General features: G+C 31.3%; 1 protein-coding gene across 3 annotated transcripts in view; it reads right to left on the reverse strand.

Moving 5' to 3' along the window:
• The window catches only part of LOC134721693 (H(+)/Cl(-) exchange transporter 7-like), a 59,760-nt gene that overhangs the window by 6,262 nt on the left and 34,563 nt on the right, over positions 1 to 18,935 (reverse strand). For all 3 annotated transcript variants that reach the window (XM_063584860.1, XM_063584859.1, XM_063584858.1), the window contains 14 exons: positions 18,460 to 18,618; positions 17,789 to 17,902; positions 17,404 to 17,458; positions 16,685 to 16,745; positions 15,312 to 15,453; positions 14,630 to 14,723; positions 13,438 to 13,616; positions 10,003 to 10,179; positions 8,936 to 9,021; positions 4,912 to 5,029; positions 3,007 to 3,075; positions 2,212 to 2,298; positions 614 to 697; positions 29 to 109 (listed from right to left, as the gene is read on the reverse strand). In XM_063584860.1, the coding sequence (XP_063440930.1) occupies positions 29 to 109; positions 614 to 697; positions 2,212 to 2,298; positions 3,007 to 3,075; positions 4,912 to 5,029; positions 8,936 to 9,021; positions 10,003 to 10,179; positions 13,438 to 13,616; positions 14,630 to 14,723; positions 15,312 to 15,453; positions 16,685 to 16,745; positions 17,404 to 17,458; positions 17,789 to 17,902; positions 18,460 to 18,618 (1,506 nt within the window). The remainder of the gene's footprint in view (positions 1 to 28; positions 110 to 613; positions 698 to 2,211; positions 2,299 to 3,006; positions 3,076 to 4,911; positions 5,030 to 8,935; positions 9,022 to 10,002; positions 10,180 to 13,437; positions 13,617 to 14,629; positions 14,724 to 15,311; positions 15,454 to 16,684; positions 16,746 to 17,403; positions 17,459 to 17,788; positions 17,903 to 18,459; positions 18,619 to 18,935) is intronic.

Consider the following 18,935-nt stretch of genomic DNA (forward strand, 5'->3'; position numbering starts at 1 on the left):
TATCCCCAACCTATATGATTATACTCACTGTTAACTTATCATCTGTTACAATTAAATGTCTTAATCCTAGACCTCTGAATACATTGAATACTTTAGGCAGAGAAAATGTCTGTAAAATAAAAGTCATTATCAAGTCAGAAATCTAGACAGTTCGTTCTTGTTTTTGTCATATATTTAAAATTAGTCATTGCATCACAATATATTAGTTGATTTATTTTTATTTAAATAACTTATTAACATTAATACTAAAAACAAAAATCAATAATTGGCAACATAATTTTACTACGAGAAAGTAATCCAATGACAAAACTAACCCCACCAAAACTAGAGGGTAATACCGTATAGCAGGTTATTTTCGCAGGTGTAAAATTTCGCGATTTTCATTGAACAAGGTATACGAAATATTTTGGCGGTTAATATTTTGGCGGATTAAAAACTTGTATTCATACCTTTGTATGTACACCTTTAATTTGGCGGAACTTATTTTGGCGATTTTGTTCTATCCGCGAAAATAAGCGAAAATTTGCACCCCGCGAAAATAACCCGCTATACGGTATACAGTCTTCAACAATACAGTAAAAATTTTAAGATGGTAGACTTATTTTTTATTTACCTTTTCAATGGTGTGAGGTGTTGGATTATAAAATGGTCTGAGATCTATCATATAATCTCTTTCTTCTTCTGAAATAGCTATATCCTAAATAGAACATTTTAAAATGTATTACCTGTTTAATACAACATTTAAAGAATTGCATAAGAATAATATGCTACTAGAACACACCCGTGATATCGCGGGTCCTTGATTGAATTAAAGTATTTAATTATGCGTAAACCTTATTTTAGTATTGGTATTGTCATCTTATAAAGTCGTGCCGATTATAAGATACACAGTTTTCTCTGCTTTCAAATCTTTCTGTTTGAACTGTCGACCTGGAACTTTTCAATTATTGGCAATAGACAGGTGCTGGAATTGAGTATTTTTTAATCAACAGCATTGTCCAATAAAGTTCAATTCTTTGATTCGCTGTTTCACGTCATGCCTGCTAACAAATTGAAAACTGTACCTATACACCTTATTTTAAGTCCAAATTTTTAGTATTCGTATTGTTATCTTAGAAAGTCTTACTAATTAAAAAACTACAATAGAAAACAGTTTTACAATAATTGAATATAATTGTGTCAACCTTGTGATTATATAGCAAAATCAAATACACTGTTTGGTGGTGCGCCTGTCAGATGCGCAACGTACAGGAAAGGTTATAGGTAACAGGTGAATATACTATTGGTATCGGTATCGGATTCGACCGGGAACTTGTTAATTATTGGCAATATTAATTATGTGGAAAACAAAAGGGTCTGGAGTTGTGTAATTTTTAATCTACACCATGGTCCTATATTAGCTATATATAAAGTTCAATTCTTTGATTTGTCGTTTTTACCCGATGCCGGCTGATAAATTGCACCTTGTAATTTTAGTATTATAGATGGGTTATTATTTTTATAATATAAATTTCAAAATAAATTCATATATAAACCAGTTGTAACAAGTTGTATATATCTAGAGGGCGAAAACATTCACACTCAGTTACTGTGGATTCATTTATTTTCGTGGATACCAATTTTTCGTAGATTGAAGAAAACTTATATGTTGTGGATATTTAATTTCATGGTTTTGGAGAAATCTGCATACAAGCCTATAGAAAATTTGGTATTCGTTGAACATTTAATTTCTTGGTTCATCTGTTCCCATGAAATCCACAAAAATTGGTATCCAAAAATGAATCCACAGTATGCCTTTTAGTATTGTTCAGGGACTAAATTTTCTGTGAAAAGTTTTGCAGACTTTTTGAACTTATTTGTCTTCTCCTCATTTTGTTTGCTTTGATTTTGTGAAATTTTCATCCCACCATGGTATCTTATTCTTGGTTTTATTTTGTGAAATTTTAATTCGAATCTTTTACATGAATATACATAAAGTGTGATTAATAAGATCTAAATACAAAAATTAAATACCCTGCCTCCTTCATCAACGTTTTAAGTTGTCTTAGAACAAGAAAAAATTACTTGACATTACCTTAATGTTAAAGATGCTCAGTAAGCTCTATAGAGATATTTCAAATCCACTTTTATTAACAAACAAACTCCAACTGATGGTTGAACTGAGTAACAAATAATTAATCAACAATTCAAGATTTTATCTTTAGAACTTACCTTTATTTTCAAATACAGTGGATAAAAATTTCTAAAATCTGCTATGGTTATATTTTTTGGTTGTGGAAGCCCTTCTGGAGCAAAAATCTGCAAAATATGTTGCCTTATCATATAAACTTTAGCTAAAAATAGACCTAGCTTATACATGTACTCTCTTTTTCAAACATTAAATTACTAACTAGAATGATGCTGACATCAAAGTACATAATTATGAATAGAGACCTATTCCAGCATCTTAACCCTACCTCTAAAGTCAGTAACTATTCCATCATCACAGAATAGCTAGTAAGTAATCTTTGCCTCACATCTTTCATTTGCAACAGCTACCCCAAGAAACATGGTCATCCCTAATTTTCTTCAACCCTGCAGTAAAACCAAGGCCGAAGAGTCCTTTTGACAGTGTTGGAACTTGGATGTATATATTCAATATGAAGCTACATCTGGTAGGAATTAAAACAATAAATCTAAGCCTCATAAAGGGGTAGTTCAATTCTCTTTGCCAGTGCTCTTGCAACAACTCTCTAAGGGGTCCATATTTAAAGGGACCTGTTGCAAGGCATATGTTTTGTCCCTATCCAACATACCCTCATTTATTTATTTTTTCTCATCTTTACTACTCAAAAATATTTGCCACTAGATGTTAAGCAAACAATAATCAACCAATTAATCATTTGTACAAGTAATAGATCTAGACATTTGACAAATTAATCTAATAATCTATCTTTCAACACAGGTTTAACTTTTAAAAACCTAACTTATATATTAGCACTGAAATTTTATAATCATGATACTTACTTTTTTCTTCAATATAACTATCAACTGCTCCCTTAGGATCAAACCTTTTAACTTCACTCTGCCAGGCTCCTATAAAATAGACAATTATTTGTGAAGCAATTTATTGGAAAAAAATTAAAAAGAATTAGTTATGTCATTTTACAATTCTTAATATAAGAAACTAGAGGCTCTCAAGAGCCTGTATCACTCACCTGATTCTACTTGGGTTTTTGAAATCATATAAAATAATATAAAATTTGGCTAAAAGTAACAACACAACCTCATAAGTAAAGGAACATTCAGGCTATGTTTGATTTCATTCCAAAGGCCATCTTGGTTGATGTATTGGCTACAAAGTAACAGCACTTGGTCAGCACCTCATATTAGGAACATTCATGCTAGGTTTGGTTTCATTCCATTCAGTGGTTCTCTTAAAGAAGTCATTTGAGTGCATTTCCCATAGGGTCCTATGTTAAACCAAGAACCCCCTGGCGGCCATCTGGAATGATGGATTGGCTACAAAGTAACAACACTTGGTCAGCACCTCAAAAAGAACATTCATGCCATGTTTGGTTTCATTCCATTCAGTGGTTCTCTAAAAGAAGTCATTTGTATGCATTTCCCATAGGGTCCTATGTTAAACTAAGTCCCCCCTCTGGCGGCCATCTTGGATAATGGATCGGCTACAAAGTAACAACACTTGGTCAGCACCTCATAAGGAACATTCATGCCATGTTTGGTTTCATTCCATTCAGTGGTTCTCTAAAAGTAGACATTTGTATGTATTTCCCATAGGGTCCTATGTTAAACTAAGTCCCCCTGCTGGCGGCCATCTTGGATGATCGATCGGCTACAAAGTAACAACACTTGGTCAGCACCTCATAAAAACATTCATGACATGTTTAATTTCATTCCATTCAGTAGTTCTCTAAAAGAAGTCATTTGTATGCATTTCCCATAGGGTCCTATGTTAAACTAAGACCCCCGCTGGCGGCCATCTTGGATGATGGATCGGCTACAAAGTAACAACACTTGTTCAGCACCTCATAAGGAACATTCATGCCATGTTTGGTTTCATTCCATTTAGTGGTTCTCTAAAAGAAGTCATTTGTAAGTATTTCCAATAGGGTCCTTTGTTAAACTAAGTCCCCCGCTGGCGGCCATCTTGGATGATCGATCGGCTACAAAGTAACAACACTTGTTCAGTACCTCATAAGGAACATTCATGCCATGTTTGGTTTCATTCCATTCAGTGGTTCTCTAGAAGAAGTTCAAAATGTAAAAAGTTAACGACGACGACGACGGACGACGACGACAGACGACGGACGCCAAGTGGTGATAAGCTTACTTGGCCCTTCAGGCCAGGTGAGCTAAAAAGTTCATTGCTGTACTCAGTTTACCCTCCCCTCTGTTCTTTTACATGAAATGACAGAAAATTAAACATGTACAAAAAGAGGTATTCTAATGTTTTATAACAGAAAAGCATGTTTTAAATTTTAAATTTATTAAAGCAATCAACTTGAGATAAACCTGTGACCTATAAACAGCTGGTCAAAACTAGTGTCTTCTCTACTTCAAAGGAGGTAGTCAATAGAAGAACAAAATGTGTTAATTAAGTCATAATTTCATTCACAAAAAAGGAAAAATAAGGATTCTCGATAAACAAATGAGCTACGTCAAATAGAAATAAATCTGATGCATAATAAATATCAATGTATCATATCTTGAGTTGAAAAATATCTATGAAAAGTCTGTAACACTTAAAAATTTGAAAATTTAGTTGAAATAAGATTTTATAAAACAGTCCAAAACTCATCTTTTATTTGGTCTTTGAATGTTCCAAAATCAATCAGTCTTTTTCATGTACATGTTTATATGCACTTGCATAAGGTCAATTTCTATCCTCAAAGCTCAAATATTACTTACATCTTCTGGCGTTTCTGTTATAGGGAAACCACACATATTTTCTGTCTTTAGTATATCTATTATCTGGCCTACTTTTTCTTTTGGTCGAAAACCAATTAATGGTGATGTCATTACTTCACTGAAAAATAACAATCAAGCATGTCTATAAAGTAATCCCCACAAATACAATACATTATATGTAAGGTAAAACTAAATCCAAACACTGTGTCAATATTTCAGAACAGCTGGTCATCCCTGGATATACAAAACTAGAGGCTCACCTAGATGAATCTAAGTGCATCATTTGGTGGAATTTTCTTTTTATGAAATTTTACCAATACAATCAAGATGCTCCGCAGGGCGCAGCTTTATACGACCGCAGAGGTTGAACCCTGAACGGTTGGGGCAAGTACGGACACAACATTCAAGCTGGATTTGGGTCTTAATTTGGATTGTGATTAAATAGTTGACACAGCATAGGTTTCTGACACAGAATGAATGTGGTCTAATAAACTTAAATTTTGTTTTTTGCCTTTGAGCAATTCACTATGCTGTTGAATATTAATCTTCTCAAAAAAATGTTTGAAGAAATTTTCTTTTTATTTATGAAATTTCAAATGAGAAAAATTGAACCCCCCCCCCCCCTCCTCAATTTTTTTTTCACATCCCCTTTTCCTTTATTCCAAAACCGATCTCAATTCAAATTTCTAATGGAGTTTGCAACAATAATTACTCATTTAAATACATCATAAAATATTAAAATGTAAAAAAGTGCTTGTTATCACTGAATGGTAAAGATTGTTTTAATTTATCAGTTGGTAGTAAAAGTGAATTTACATTGTATATTGTATAAATCAATGATTTAAGTTGATTCAACTACTATACTGGACAAAGAAAGATAACTCCAATTGAAATTGTGCAATTAGATATTTCTTGCTATTGAGCAATACTGTGCAATTGAAAATACTTGCTATTGCACAATACTGTGCAATAGAATATTTCTTGCTATTGCGCAATACTGTGCAATTGAAAATTTCTTGCTATTGCACAATACTGTGCAATTGAAGATTTCTTGTTATTGCTGAGTACTGTGCAATTGAAAATTTCTTGCTATTGCACAATACTTAATATAATAATTTTGAATCCTGATTTGGACCAACTTGAAAACTGGGCCAATAATAAAAAATCTAGGTACATGTTTGGATTCAGCATATCAAAGAACCCCAAGAATTCAATTTTTGTTAAAATCAAACTAAGTTAAATTTTGGACCCTTTGGACTTTAATGTTTACCAATTTGAAAACAGGGCCAAAAATTAAGAATCTACATACACAGTTAGATTTGACATATCAAAGAACCCCATTTATTCAATTTTTGATGAAATCAAACAAAGTTTAATTTTGGACACGGATTTGGACCAACTTGAAAACTAGGCCAATAATCAAAAATCTAAGTACATTTTTAGATTCAGCATATCAAAGAACCCAACCGATTCAATTTTTGTCAAAATCAAACTAAGTTTAATTTTGGACCCTTTGGACCTTAATGTAGACCAATTTGAAAACAAGGCCAAAAATTAAGAGTCTACATACACAGTTAGATTCGGCATATCAAAGAACCCCAATTATTCAATTTTTGATGAAATCAAACAAAGTTTAATTTTGGACCCTTTGGGCCCCTTATTCCTAAACTGTTGGGACCAAAACTCCCAAAATCAATACCAACCTTCCTTTTATGGTCATAAACCTTGTGTTTAAATTTCATATATTTCTATTTACTTAATACTAAAGTTATGGTGCAAAAACCAAGAAAAATGCTTATTTGGGTCCCTTTTTGGCCCCTAATTCCTAAACTGTTGGGACCTAAACTCCCAAAATCAATACAAACCTTCCTTTTGTGGTTATAAACATTGTGTTTAAATTTCATTGATTTCTATTCACTTAAATTAAAGTTATTGTGCGAAAACCAAGAATAATGCTTATTTTGGGCCCTTTTTTGGCCCCTTATTCCTAAACTGTTGGAGACAAAACTACCAAAATCAATTCCAACCTTTCTTTTATGGTCATAAACCTTGTGTCAAAATTTCATAGATTTCTATTAACTTAAACTAAAGTTATAGTGATAAAAACCAAGAAAATGCTTATTTGGGCCCTTTTTGGCCCCTAATTCCAAAAAATGTTGGGACCAAAACTCCCAAAATCAATACCAACCTTCCTTTTGTGGTCATAAACCTCATAAAATTTCATCGATTTCTATTCACTTTTACTAAAGTTAGAGTGCGAAAACTGAAAGTATCCGATGACGACGCAGACGACGACCCTTACGTGATAGCAATATACGACGAAAAAAATTTCAAATTTTGCAGTCGTATAAAAATGAACTAATTGAAGACCTGTTGGTGACCTTCCGCTGTTGTTTTTTCTTTGGTCTGGTTGTTGTCTCTTTGATACATTCCCCATTTCCATTCTCAATTTTATAATTTATCTATTTAGCATTAGAATGCAGATAACTGTTTTGTATTTGAAGCTTAGCCTATGTAAAATGTTGGTTATTGTGACAAATTGATTTCACCTGGTTGTATAAGTAATGTGGGTGTGAGGTGAAAAAGTGTAGTTTAAATGTGGTTGACCTAAGAGCAGATATTTATAGCTTATTGTTGATCATATGAACAAGATTGATTTTCTTGCTTGAGCCGGGACGGCAAAAATCGAGAAAGGCAATGGAGTTGAGATGACCTATGATAATCTGTTGATCGCTATTTTACCTTTGAGGCCACGGTTTTTTAATTTGTTGGTTTACGGATTTTCCCCATGAAAAAGTCTTGTCGGACAGAAAAAAAATGCAAAATAAATATACATTTCACCTTTTTAACAAAATGTTTTTTTATGCTGTTTTGTCATCATTTCAAATTTTAGTTCGATGAAATATTCTTGCTCAGCTGTCATAAATATCGCATGACATTGTCTGATGATTTGCCGTAAAAAAAAAAGGGGGGGGGGGGGGGGGGGGGGGGGGGGGGGGGGTTCACAGACATTCGTCATTTCACAAACAAGAAAAGAAATTCGCGTAGCTCTTAATCAATTCCAGAAAACTTGGTGAGTAATGATCTTCAAAAACGAAAACTGATAAAGAAACAAATGTTAAAAACGTCGTACGAAAATAAGTTTCAACACACGTGTCAAAAACGTAATAGACTCGTCCACGGAAAATCTGGTGTCCATTCCCGTTTTTTATCCGTTTTTTTTATTATCCATAAAACAAGAAAATTCTAAATGACTTGTAGATATTCAGAACTTTTACTTCCAAGGTGCTTTCCACCTGTCCACATTTGGACAAGTCTATTTCTATGACATTATGCATCTTACAGACTGATGACATATAAGGGAAACGAACTTATTGTGTTATTGGTTTTTAACACAGATTTCGTTCCGCAAAATTATTTGTGTAAACTACATTTCAAGGTCAGTTATAATTGACTTGTCTATTTTTAGAAACGTAAACTGGAAGTTTTATTTTTTCACAACAGAGAGTGTTATCAATCTTGTTAGTGATTCATGCATTTCATTTCATAAAAAAAGAAGAATTTAATTATTTTTCAGGGATAACGCATTTGTTTGGGTCGGCTGGAATAAAAAAGCATGAAAAGTCAATTTTATTTTTATTCTAGGAATCGGCAAAATCGGGTCGGCGGATCCGTAAACCAACAAATTAAAAATCCTGGCCTTTGACGACGTTGTCAATTTCATGTCAATTTTGTTAGCAACGCCTCGTGCCTGCTTAGTTTCTAGCGATAATTTTCCATATCAGGCGAGCAGCATGATATGAAAATTATCACAAAAAAGAACAGAGGAAAAATGCACAAAATAGCAATAAACTGTGATTATACTGGTTGAAGGTATATAAGCTGTCACCGTGATTTTTGAAATCTCTCTCTCTCTCTCTCTCTCTCTCTCTCTCTCTCTCTCTCTCTCTTGTCTATTATTGTTTTCAGGAGAAAGGCAGCAGGGCAAACAATTGAATTGTCATACATTTACAGAGATACCAACCTTGCTCTGATGTCATCTACCAGTGGTGGGGCTTCAAATGGTATGATAGGTATACCCAATACTTCTATATTCATATCATAGAGACCCTACAATATATATATATATATATATATATATATAAGATTATACCTATAACTTCTTTGTATCATTTTAAAATCTCAGATCTATTTTGAAATTATTTTTGCTGCTTGTGTCAGAGATGAAAGGAGTAGGTCCGGTAAGGACCGATTTTGGCCTCAAATTTCAGTTTCATGTGACAACAGATTTTGACCACTTTTTAAACACTTAAGTGTCTATTTCATACGATTCAATTAATTTATGTGAAAGATTTTCACTTATTTCGTCATTAAAAACGATTCGATTCAAATATGAAAAATCTACCAAATATGCGAAAAAATGTCACTTTCAGATGGTTTTTGTCAAAAACGAACATGGCCGCATCCATGTTCAGCCTAAATCTTTATATATGTTATGTATTATCATCAAATACAACTTCCATTTCAATATTTTGGATGAATACGAATGTGGCCACTTTAAAGTAAAAGGCTGGAATTGTTAAGATTTCAGTAATTTAGCATGACTTAATGGTGCTAGTACCTAATATATGTGCATTGCATTGTCAAATAATGCCCATATTTATGTAGCAGAACCATACTACTATCCAATAAATAACTAAAAGTTTACATTTTAACAATTTAGTAAAACTGCCATATTTTGGGGCCAAAAATGGGTTTTACTGGACCTACTCATTTCCAGATAAATATTGAAATTATCTGACAATAACTGTCATTGCTAAATCTTAAACCTAGTTTAGAATCACAAATTAAATATTGTTAGAAGTGGAAGTTCAAACATTATGAGTTTCTAATTAAATATAATATTCTTTGTTGTTATGAAATCAATTATCTCCTTTTAAAACAAAAGTATAACATAATATAATGATTGAAAGTCCAAAAAAACTCATTCTTTGATGTTAACTGTCATAATATAATCTCTGAGCACTTTGAAATCATATTAAACCTTTATCACAATTTTAAATCAAATTAATGCATATCTTTGTTACTTACAGTCGTTATAAAATCCCCGACCCATTTTGAGATCATAAGTACAATCATGATTGGCAGTCCAAATGATATATCTCCTGTACATTCTACAATAATCACAGTTAAACTGATCGTTGTACGGAGATTTCCTCCAATCTGAGATGCTGCTCCAATTAGGGCATACTTCCCAAAATCTCCTGACTATAATGATACAAATATTCTAATTCAAAAAATTCAATAATTTAATCAAAATGATCTGAATTACTGAGCTTGTGGTATAAAATTTCTACAACAAGACATTTAGTATTGACATATGTATTAGATAGATCATTTGACTGTACAATTCTGAGGCATTATATTTGGAAGCTAATTCTGACTTTGTTGCCCTATTTCGTTTAAGTTAATATAAAGCAATTACAGGTAAACAGTGTGCTGATATTGAAGACAAAACAGACAGATTTTTATAATTTATTCTTATGTTGTGTTTTTACACCAACATCCTAGGGGTTGAGTGCTACAAACATGTTCAACCACACCATTATCTATGGGTGTCCCTAGTCTGGACCCTGCTATTCAGTGGTTGTCATTGTTGATCATATTTCGTTTACTGCTGTTTCAATGGAAGTGTAAATTTATCTATTGATTTGTTACACATTTTGTCCAACTATGCCCTTTTATAGATAACTACACAGTTTGGGTTTTTCCTTATTGTTGAAGGTCATTCAGTGACAAAGTTGTAACTGCATGTCCTTTGATCTCTGGTGCACAGATAGTTATTTAGTTGGCAATCTTACCACATCTCCTCATTATAATATAGACTACTAAGATGTGATTTTCCTCATTGTTGAAGGTCATTCAGTGACATAAAGTTGTAACTGCATGTCCTTTGATCTCTGGTGCACAGATAGTTTTCTAGTTGGCAATCTTACCACATCTCCTCATTATAATATAGACTACTAAGATGTGAAATACATTGAAAAATTTAAATTTGAATCATGTAATGTTGTTATTAGTACATGGTAAGGTGAAAGTAGAGTTCCATGCTTCAAACAAACAATTCCTGAAAAATTTAATACTTAAACATTTTCTTTAGAACAGAAACAAGAGATGCATTGAAATGTGCATACACAAAATAAACAGTTATAATTAAAAGTGTTGTGCTGTCAGAACTCCTCAAGAATCCAGTGTAATCAAAATATTAAAACTTAATTGTGAAACTATGAATCCATACAAGCACAAGAATGGCATAAAACTTTGTCAATTTACAAAATAAAAAATGTGGAGCAGTCAAAGCAGTTTTAAAAAAGTAAATTAAAATAATGAGATTTCATTCATGAGAGAAGAGAACTCACGATATTTGTCTTCTTCTATACAAAATAAAAATTTAAAAATAGGTTTGATATACATGTAGTAAGAAAATATAGATAAAGAAGTAAATGCCTTTTATCCTTTCAACTTATTGTTCACTCTCCCAATAATGCCTTTTAATAATAAATGTGTAATTTGACATGAACTTTATTCATCCTAGATAAAAGAATCAAAATTCAAAGATACACAAAATTTATATGTTGACACTATGCGGACTAGCCATAACAAAACTTGTTAAAGGTTGCAACCTCTAGCTTAAAAACAAGTGCTGTGAACTACACTCTTAAGTAATTTGTTGAAAATAACTCTAAATAAACTACATTTTAGCCGATTGTGTCATTTTTCATTTACAACCCCATAATTCCTTAAGTGTCAATTATAGAAAAAGAGTACTGTATACTGACTTTGAATGTATTGTTTTATTTGTTAACAGGTGTATTTTTAAATACCGGTACTCATTTGGTGTCTTAAAAAAAATCAAAGTTTGCCATTTTTTTTATAGTCAAAAGTACAAACAATGTAAGAATAATTCCCCAATATACGATGCATAGAAAACTAACAGTGTAAGAAATGTAGGGAATCACATCTAGTAAAACAGAGAAAACAGACAAGGCATATAACTTACTTCATCTTTGGTCTAGAACAATAATAAAATTCTAATCAATGCTGTTGTAATATTAACTTCTTGAGAATACTGTTGATTCATTATTATTCATGGAATACCAATTTTCATTGATTTTGTTGGTAAAGGCCAGCCACAAATTTAAATGTACATTTTTCTAAAGTGATGTATAGACTTTGGCAAAACCATAAAATAAAATGTCTATGTTTCCTCAATCTGAGAAAAATTGGTATCCACAAAAATAAATGAATCAATAGTAGATAGTTTTCAAAAACAAAGATTTCTTATAAACAACAAAGTAGATCTACAGTAAACAGGCTATTATTTGAACTTGGAATTATTTTTAATTATGGAATTTGCTTGATTTCTTATTATTGAATTTTTAATAAATTCCATGTTTATTCTGTACTGAAATGTTCAGTGTTGCGCACAACACTTTCTATTACAAAGAAAATAGTATATTTTCAATAGAATGTACTGTGCCGCGCACAACACTATCTAACCAAAATACATTGTATGGAAAGTTTTATTAACCACTCAAAAGATTATAATACCAAATAAACATGAAATGTATTATAAATTTTAAACACAAGAAATCAAGCAAATTCCATAATTAAAAATAATTCCAAGTTCAAATAATAGCCTGTTAGTAGCTATAAACTACAAAATCACATGACTATAAGCTATACTCTTCTTCATCCCTGATTACTGTTATTCATTTTAATATCTGGTTTAATGACATCAATTTAAACTTAAAGGATGTTTTATCAGAAGTCTGATTTTATTAAATATTAAGTTGCAGTTACAACCAATATCCAGCTTATTGAATATTCTATACATTATAAAATAAGAAAAGTTCTAGGACACAATAATTAATCCCTATTTTTTTTCTTTAAATCTACATAATCTTTTAATCTATCAGAATATTATGTCATAGTTAACAGCATTCAAAAACATACTCAGATCATACTGTCTAAGGAATTAGAGCTTACCTCCCAGCCATTAGATGAATGCTTGGAATACATAAACACTTATCTAACACATACCATACATAAATTATTGACAAAGTCAAATGTAACAGAACATGGCTGTTGCAGTAACCAAAATACAAAATTAATTTAGGACCAAGGGTTTAAAGTTCACATTTGCTTTAATTTTATTAAAGTGTTATTTATCTTTATACTCAAATTAAGTAGATAACAATTTATATGATTCATTTAATTTTCTATATAAATAACAACAGCATTTTGTTTTGCTAAATTATCCTACAAATCCATTTTACCATTCTACCAATTGGCCTTCATGCATGTATCATGCTTGGCACTTTTAAGAACTGTTAAATTTGCTGTAAAAAATATTCCCATGATCTTAAGCTCAACGAAGAAATTAAAATAACAAGAATACAAATACGAATTTTAAAGTAAAATAATACAATTCTGTTACCATTAGCAGGTCATAAATATATTTACCAAATGAGTTAATCCAGGGAGCAAATCAACTACACCCATACCAACTAGTCTCCCCCAGGCAGCACCTGTTGCTAAGGAAGGAATGAAAACACCACTAGATACACTTAGACCATAGGTCCAAACACTCAGGAAATATAAAACTACAGTGAATACTGCTAAACTGGCTGGACTGTGGGACTCTGAAATGTAAATATAAGAAATTCCAAAAAAATACAATCATGGGGAATGTATTCTCTCTTCAGTTGAAGTTAACCAATCTTATGTTGATACCAAGACTTCATATTCAACAATGTTTCATCATCAATCATACTTAAAAATTTGATGGAAATATACTTAAAGGTGAAATCTACAGTATATACATAATAAAGACAATATTTTGACTTGGAATGGTGATTACAGCTTGACCTTTGACCTCTAACTTCAACAGCACATGATATGCTCTTTCAGCAAATTCCAAAACCAATTCATGCAATTATTAGTACATATTTTTTATCTACACGAGAGATTAGGCCAGTAATTCTGCAGTAATGATTCAGATTTTCAACACTAATAAAATCTTGTAATATACCATGCATATTGGACTGTAGGACAGGGAGTCACTGTACAAAAAGTCACAGGACAAATAGTCACAATCCAGTATGTACTTTATTTTTCTTTGAACAAGAAAACACTTAACTATAAAAATATTTTTTTATTACTAACTATAAAAATATTTTTTTTGATTTTTATTGAAGTATTTTATATGAAAACAACCTTGCAATTAACTTTTTTCAATAAATATCAATAACAATCAAATAATTGTAATGAAAACAAAATGTAATAGGGGCTTGGTACTTAAATGGCTTTATTGTGCTAAGAAATATATCCTTTGCATCATCAAAATTTAATAAATTTTGATTTAGATTTATCAAGGCCTATGAACACTTTCCTAAAATTATATTTCCTATGAATATATATGTAATAAAAAGAAAATATTTCAAGATCTTCTCTTATATATTCAAAAAATTGTCAACAAATTATATGTGACTTTTTGTCCTGTGACTTTCTGTCCCTTTATCGCATATTGTATCAGCAATATTGACTGACACAAGGTACAGATCTGATAATAAATCCTCATCAGTAACATAAGGGGACGGAAAGGAGAATATCTAGCATTTCTATTCTAACAATCTACTTCATGTCATTGACTTACCATATGGATCATGAAGCAGTGATTTCAGACAGCCTTCTGGTGTGTTAAGAAACAGGTTAGATAACCCATGGTGTTGACCTGGTTTACAGTGCATCTAAAAAGAAAACACAATGCATTGGTCTCTTATTAAAATAAAAACATGCAGAAAACACAAATATATCAGAATTTTTGGTCAATTTTCAAACCAAAGTTTAACTAACATGTCAACAAGAAATTTCTTGCTTATTGGTGTGCAAGGAAATTACACAGTTTGTACTCAAGGAATAAATTTGGATACGCATATTATACCTAAAAACATCAATATCCTTGAAAACTGTCAGAGCATGAAAAAGATATTTCTTAATTTTAATTTTTTTTTACAGACACTAAATTTAACTGCAATATCAGATTTCATTCATGTCATATCCATATCTCTTAAGGTTTTATGTTGACAAAAAGTTATAAACAGACTTAGTGAAAACTACACCTCTCTTTATACTCAATGTGGGACACTTCAGTCCGTAATGTACGTTCTCCTTTCTTTTTTGTTTTTTTTTATTTTCCCAAGATAACTTTTTCAGAAACAGTACTCAGGTGATTCAAATCATGTACTACTGTCATAATAGTGTCATGAAATAAGCAACAGATAAAGATACATAAACATTTTAAATACAAAATTACAATAGTCTGTTCTGATATATACCCTTGCTGTAACAGTGTTATTTCCGAATGGTTTAGTAGCTGTACAATCATCTACGCCCACCATCAATATAAAGGCCAATAATGCAGATACCATAGCCACAACACCTGCTTCTATCACCTTCAACCAATTCTTTCTTAAAAACCTGGTGAGAAAATATATTTACATCAGTCATACTTAAGTATGGAAAGTTAAAATCTTTAAAAAAATTCCTGAAAATTGCTGAAATAGTTCTGCAGCTATATCGTGGAAAATCTTTAAAATCTTAAGGAGGCTGGCGGGTATAAGATTTTCAGAAGAAAAATAAACATTAATTTTTCATTACAAATTGCATTTATTACCTTAAGTAGTTGTTACTTTATCATATGGTACAAAAATCATTCCAAAAAATTAATTCGTTTTGGCCCAAGGTGACTTTTAAAATGTAGATATCATTGAAAAAGCTTCAAATTATCACCCTTTAATGCAAAAATGCATTTTTTGAGGCATTGAAATTGAAATATCTTTGTTTAACTCATCGCTGACCTAAATTTTTTATTGTTGTTTTCGAATAAGCTTTACACAATCTAAATGATTGGTAAATTTAAGCGATTTCTGTAATTTAGTTCTTTTTTTATTTCGATATTACCGCTATTTCTTCTATTAGTTCAACAGAAAAAAAGGACATACACAAAAATGTATGCTTCTTTCGAAGGCAGATTGTGAGGGTAAATGAACGGTGATCCATTTTTTTTATTTCATTTTTCTATTAAGTATAAGATAAAGTTCATTTATAGAAAAATACAGAGAAATCCTATATTAAATAAAAAAAATTGATTTAGACCCTCGAGCCCCCTTAAGACTGATTGATCAACTTTTAAAGTAAATCTGTCCATTGCAATTTCATTAAATAGAAGAAAAAAAACAATGTAGGTGTTGTGTTTCCTTGATTCATTTGTTAACAAAGATGCCTTTTATATAAATGTTTACAATTCTGTTCAAAAGAAATTTCATAATAAGTATTCCTAAATAATTTCTAAAATTTTCCATTAATCTTTTGAAATCACTTTTCTACAGCAAGTAGTGTAAAAGTGGATGACCTCATAAGTCATATGTCAATGACATTGGAAAATAACATTTAGCAGATCATTCAGGTTTCCAAAACTAGACAATGGCACTTAGTTTCAAGTTGATGTGACTACAGTTTCCTCAGTAACCAAAAACTTTAACCAAATACAAGGCAAATCAATAGAACAAACAGGCTACAAACAAACAATTGAAGTTCAAGAAGCTCCAGAGGAAAATTACCAAGTAAACAGGAATAAGAATAAAAGTATTGTTATTTGAAAGTTTATTTTGTCACTAAAGCAAAGCTAGGAAAATATAATGTATCTTACCTTTGTCTAAATACTGTTAGTTTGTAATTAAGAACAACAAAAGAGGCTCCAAGTACTCCACCTGTAAAAATATATTGACATATATCTAGTTAGAAATAGAAGAAACAAGTATGATATACATAGAGAGTAGGTAAAAATTGGAATTTTAAACCTGCAAATATTAAAACATATTTTAAAAGTGCCATTTAGCTGCAAATTTTCTGTCTTTGGCTTGCCACTGGACATTGAGCATCCAATATGACCCTTTCAGCCACCAACATTTTCTTCAGAACTTTAAAAGTTTTAACCCTGAACTTTGATGAAAAAAATGTTGATCATATTATTCTTTTTATTTAAACTATTTGAATGTAAAACTCCTGTTTGCTAGAGAACTATCCTTCTCTAGTGACTTGTGGTTACTTAAATTTTTCAATCTTTGTAAAAAAAATCAAGCAATTTAGCAACACAGCAAACCCCACCTACCTAAACACCCTTTTTTGAAGGTACATACTCTCATCCAGAGTTTGAATTTGTGGATCTTTTGTTTCCAGGTGACTGGTAATTCAAGATATATCTTTTTTGGGGAGGGGGAGGGGGGTAATTGAGTTGGTGTTTTTTTCAGAATTTGCATAGATAACTTCAGAAAATTTAAGCATGGTAAGCTTGATAAGACTCAATCTTTTATAGAATTATCCAACTTCAAACTGTAGTATTTTATTAAGTCTCATCAGTATACTAACCTACAACTGCCATTACTACAAAGACTGGAATTTCTATCAAATCAAACTTTAAATCCTGAAAAAAACATTGTATAAGTTCTCAATAATTTTGGCTACTATGCACAAAAGAACAGTTCAAATTGTTATATGATTGTTTTTTCTCAGAATACCAGGACCACAACACAAAATAAACCACACCTAACTGCATAAAATATTACTTCTATTTATGATTTTTTTCTAACTTTATGTCTTCAACCCTTTCTGTTTTAGTTCTTTATATCCAATCCTATACATATTTTGGTATGCATTGCTAGACATATTTGTGTATCTTTTGCTAGACATATTTTTGGTATCTTTTGCAATATTCTTTCAAAATAAAATAAACTGAAATAAAACTAATACTTACATTATCAAAGACATTAAATCTAACTAATCCAGGAGAAGATAACTCTGTGGCATGTCCATGGAAGGCACCCAACAAAAAGTTGGTGAAGAATGTTGATATCATAGCACCAAAAAACTAAAAAAGTGATTTGGTCAAATTCTATTATTTTTACAAAGAAATTTTGTTATTTTTATAAATATATTCTATAAAAGCTGGGACTACTATCCTAACAGTACATTATGTCCCAGTAAAAGAAAACCATCAAAGAGTTTGTGTTTCATTGTGTATACAATGTCTGTTTAAAAGATATATAACATTGGCATTCATACCATACCTTCCTATATCTATAAATAATCCATATGACAAACTTGATGATGTAGGAAAAAATCAAAAGAGAATAGCTTACATAGAGGAAAAAACAGCGTGATAAAAAATATTTCACTCAGTCAAGTTCATATCAAAAACATGAAAATGGATTCTTCAAGCCAGTGCGTTGACAAGCAAGAGTATCAATATATTATGCAGTGGATATTGTTAGTATTACATGGTTCAAGAAAATAGTTAAAAGTATCAAATTTACCTTGTGGGGAAATATTGAAACTTAAGGTTTAAAATGGTTCTTAATATACAATGTCCTAACAGAAATCTGGTTGACTATGATGTATATAATTCTGTTGTAAAAATAAACTTACAACTCTCCATGTTAAGTCCTGGTTCCAAAAGCTGGCAGCCTCTTCTAAACTAAACAGTGTTCCTCCCACTGGAGCCCCAAAGGCAGCTGATACCCCTGCTGCAGCCCCACCTGCTACAAAATCCCTGATCTCATGATCATTCCTGAATCCATCATACAACTGAAATTTATTTGTATGAAGTACATTAACTAATATCTGGATAAATAGACATAGATTTGAATTTGATATTTTGATATTTTCCTCAATCTTATCGTCAAATATCAAAATACAATACAGTTTATATTCAAACATAATTTCTTAATTGTGCCTGTTCTGTGAAGTTTTAGATGCACAGAAAGGTAAGCTGATGATATGTGGTTTTATCCAATCAAAATAACAGTTACAAACAAAATTACAATTTGCCTTTATTATGGTTATACCTGTATAATATAACAGTAATAAACTTAACTGATATCTCCTTACTGAAATTTAATGAT

Source organism: Mytilus trossulus, chromosome 6, assembly GCF_036588685.1.
Source record: "Mytilus trossulus isolate FHL-02 chromosome 6, PNRI_Mtr1.1.1.hap1, whole genome shotgun sequence".
Classification (NCBI taxonomy): domain Eukaryota; kingdom Metazoa; phylum Mollusca; class Bivalvia; order Mytilida; family Mytilidae; genus Mytilus; species Mytilus trossulus.